At 42.0% G+C, this 4,350-nt stretch overlaps 1 protein-coding gene across 1 annotated transcript; it reads left to right on the plus strand.

The window, feature by feature from the left end:
- Positions 1–965: 965 nt before the first annotated feature.
- PHALS_10826 (uncharacterized protein) lies at positions 966–2,001 on the plus strand (the record flags this gene model as incomplete). Its single annotated transcript, XM_024726320.1, has 2 exons — positions 966–1,057; positions 1,122–2,001. 2 exons carry the CDS (start codon positions 966–968, stop codon positions 1,999–2,001), a joined length of 972 nt encoding a protein of 323 aa, XP_024577009.1.
- Positions 2,002–4,350: the final 2,349 nt, after the last annotated feature.

Here is a 4,350-nt window from a genome sequence, read left to right on the forward strand (position 1 = left end):
TAGTCATCGGCAACTCCCACATCACCATACAGTATTTTCTAAATCAAGTTCCAATACAAATGTTGATTGGTCTAGGGCTTGATAGACGCATGACATCCTGAAACGAAGAATAACACAATCTTCGCGATCATAAACCAATTCGATAGAACCAGGTGTTAGTATCGATGGAACGCGCGGGAGTATAAATGATCGACATTGGTGCGTCCTTGACTAAGTGATAATTTCGATAGATATGACAAAGACGTAGCGTGTCAAGCATTTATAGCAGATCTAAATCGTGTCAACGATATTTGACAGCTCTGAAATGCTGGTTACTAGCACCAATTTACGGTAAGTTGTGTCTTTGTTTAAACTTCAGTGAGATGAGATCCTCCTTACCTGACAGTTGCTACTCACGACTCGACTAAAGGTTATTCGAAATAAGCTGAACAGCTGAAGTCATGTCACCAGTGTCTCTACGTCTGATGAGAGGGTATCACAACATTGTAGCCGAAGTGCGCGATGTCCTGCTTCCGAAGCAGTGGGTATCTAATAGTGAAAAAAAAATTCTGGATCCTGTCATCAAAAAAGCTCCCGTACTCAACCTTCTGCTACCTATTAATCGTTAATCACATCTGCATGGGTGACCACTCCTGAATTGTAATTGTATTCTGTAATCCACGTTTCTATGTTTTCGTAACTTTGGAAATATCAATTCATTCATAGGGTCATCATCCAGAGAAGCCGAGATCTTGGGCCATTCAGACCCGAAAACTGCGTTTATGGAGCAGCTGCAATGATTCATCAACGAGTCGATAATTTGCGTACCAATGACGAAGCATAAATGGCAGACGCTGCTAAAACGTTGGATGAAAAGAGTAGATGGACATTCAAGCTGACAGCAAGAAAATATTCAGCTTTATATTAAGATGCGACTATTTTTGTCCTCGAACTAAGAGCTGAATCAGTGAATATCCCAGACAAAGATGACGGCGAATGTTCACAGCATTCGAAGTACTGAGCTTAGCGAAACGCCCCACTTTGACGCATTTTTCGCTCCATACGACAAGGGCAATAGGTAAAATACAAAATAGCAGTACAATTGAATGAGCACAATTTTATTGAAGTGATTGTTTCTATAGTACTATTGGCACGGAACATGTTGGTACCATGCTTCTTGACATGGGCTTTATTGCATCTCCAAAAGTCTTAGAATGCGCTTTGGACGATATGGATCCACATGTGACAGGTGAAATTGCCAAATATGCATTTCTGGGGTGGATTGACGAGCACGCAGACGAAATTGACGATACATTTCGACAATCTCCTCGTCACCAGCGACAGGATGACGGTTTTTTGGAAGCACATAGTGCAATGCTGGACGCAAAGAAGCAGCGAAAGCAGGCTGAAATTGATGCTCAATTACTTGCAAATCGACTCGCTCATTTACGAGCAGAAGACGCTCGTGCACAAAAACGGATCGAAGATGCTATTCGAAGAGCTGGAGAAATTGAAGCCATGAAGAAGCGTAATGATGCCAAGCATCGTGTTAAGCAAGCAGCGAACGACCAGCTGCAACGCGATATCGAATCTCAACGCCAATGTAACCAGGCATTGCAATCGTTGTCAAGGGAACGTCGCAATAAGATTATTGCAAAGTACGCATCGCAACGTGCTCAGGTCGTAAAGGAAACCCGTGCAGAGAAGAAAATATACTTGAATCATATGGAACGACAGAGAGAAATGGATCGATCCTGGCTAGTAGAGCGCTCGCAAGAAATTCGAAACAAGGAAAAACAAGCCATTCGTCAGCGTCATATCGTGCAAAGAGGGTATGAGAAGGAACTGGTGAAGAAAGCGCATGACAACTTGAAAGAGGAGAACAAGAGACGGTTGGTGTCTGAAAAAAGGATTGAACGATTGGAGTCGGAAGAGGCAGAACTGATTGTGCAACTGCGTCTGACGCAGGAGTTTCAACGCGCTGCTTTTGAAGAGCTAGAATTTGTCGCTCACGAGACTTAACTTGTTCTGGTTTCGAATATCCAGCTGTGAATCAATTGCTGTTTGCCAATCTCTTGGTGACCTTAAATTTATTGCTTAATGCCAATAACATCGATAACATCTAACTGCACTTTGAACAGTCTTTGAATTTTTGCAAATTTTCGATCAGCTTAACACTCGATTTTCGTGTTCTTCGTGCAAGTATAATGACAGCTTACGACTCATCATTCGATTCTTGCATTCGCTTGTATCATCCACCACTTGATAATCTCACAAAGCAACAAGAGCCGTAAACTACCTTAAATTTGCTCTTCTGTCTTCGCTGCTAATCCTCTCCACCGCACTTAACCATCTCTTTGTGCGTCCGTCACGTAGAGGGTGTAGGATTACAGCGCATATATTTGAGTATAAATTCCTCGACTTCTTTCTGCGGCGCAATCAATTTGGTCAAATTCGAGGGCAGCGCCGCCACGAACATTCAGCACCAGCAAATTGCAAATGCCTCACTGAAAAGCAGTGCGACAGTGACTACGACACGTCCAGCTACCTCTCCAGACGATTTCTCACAATGCGGATCGTGACTGAGGGATAAGTTGACAAGATATATGGGAAGCATTTGACAGCAGTGGGGAGATTAGAGATGGAAAGGGATGCTTGTCTGTTTGCATGCCTAGCGACTTCACAGATGACAGTCTCACTCTTCTTTTCACCTCGAAGAATAATCCTCATCTCGCTTGTCGATGAATGTTTGCGCGAACGTTGTGAGGGCCTCGCAAAGCACTGGGATAAGGCTACAGTGTCTGTACAATAACGGATGTAATGGGAGTCCACTCTCGATTTAAAATTTAATGAAAAATCTGATTAAAACAATTGCTAAATTAGTTTCAGGATATAAAGTTGAATATTCTGCGATGGGATTTGTGTTATTTTTCTTAAGTGAATATGCGAATAGTTATTAATGAGTAAGAAATTAAAGATATTCTAGATAGAAATTATAAGTGCTTTGCCTCGTTTTGCGAAAGGCTCCAGCCCTTGGTGACTGAGAATCTGCTTGATTCTCTTTTTCCCTAAGCTAGTGAGTGTCATGATCGGCGAGATAAACTCTTCAAGCTCGATATTTTCATCAAAGCTGGAAACAAATTGCTCGAGGAAGCTGTCAGCCGTACGTGTCATAACGTTTGTCTAAATCCTTACCGTGATTAGAGAAGGAATGCGATGTTGTCAACGAGGACTCATCTGACGGATGCATGGACGTCTGCACATTTCTGCGTCCCTTGGTAGCTTTCAATCCTATGCACAAATGACGTATTGGACTTGACTGTGTACTTCACGGCAAAACATCATTGCTTATAGGTCTTTATTGACGTTCAAGGCATCATGACGAGTTTGCTTTTACCAAGTCTTGTCGAGAACTTTAGCTTTGGACAGGCTTTTTTTTTCAATAGTTTATTCGTATGCCTAGAAATACAAGGAGACCCTATGACCGCCAATTGTAGTAACGCCAATATTTGTTGTCCACCATGATACAGTAGAGTTGTAGTTCCCACTGTTTTTAAAACAGCAAAAGGTGAGCTCGTCATTAAACTTTGCTCTTTTCTTCGTGGAGACTGATCATCGTGTGTAGACATTTAGTCTTGGTGCTACTTTCAAATACCGTTGACAACTGACAATTCTCTATGGTCACCTTTATTGCTGCTTAATTTAAGTTGTTTAGTAGATAATGTTGAACATAACCATTTCGACTTTGTCTCACATTGCAAGCGAGAGACAGGTCTGAATCAAAATGCTCCAAAACTTTTAAAGGCAGGAAAAACGGTGACTGCAAGAGTTGCCCCCAAAGTCTACAGTACCAGCTTTTAGCTCACATTGGTTGTCTGATGTTGAATTTCGGCGATCAGAATTGATGTAGTCTTCCCGTCGCAGCCAAATGAAATGTTGAGTTGCTCGCTCAGTATTTGTAAGTCGGCCGGAACTTGCACGTTGTGTTTTTTTATACACGCCGAGTTCTGCTTGTGGTTGCTAAAGCGCAGTCTGGTTGTTGTCGACAGAAGCAAAATTGTAAAAGTCGTATGCATACCAGAGTAAATCCAAAGTTTGTAGGCGCATAGCCATCCTTGAAAAAAATAGCCTGGTGCCTAATTCGCAATGTATGACACCACTGAATGCATGTTGAACAGGCGGATGACGTCATACTTATTACAAGTACGTCACATTAAGTAAATACGGACTAAGTGATTACGGACACAATTAGATTCGCTGATTGGCTAGAGTAAATCAGGATCTAGTATAGTGAGCCTAGTATATAAATTGACTGGCTTAGAGGTAGCAAGCGTTTTTGCGAACTAAGGACCTATAATATATTCACTTCAC

Source organism: Plasmopara halstedii, assembly GCF_900000015.1.
Source record: "Plasmopara halstedii genome assembly, contig: Scaffold_525, whole genome shotgun sequence".
NCBI lineage: Eukaryota > Oomycota > Peronosporomycetes > Peronosporales > Peronosporaceae > Plasmopara > Plasmopara halstedii.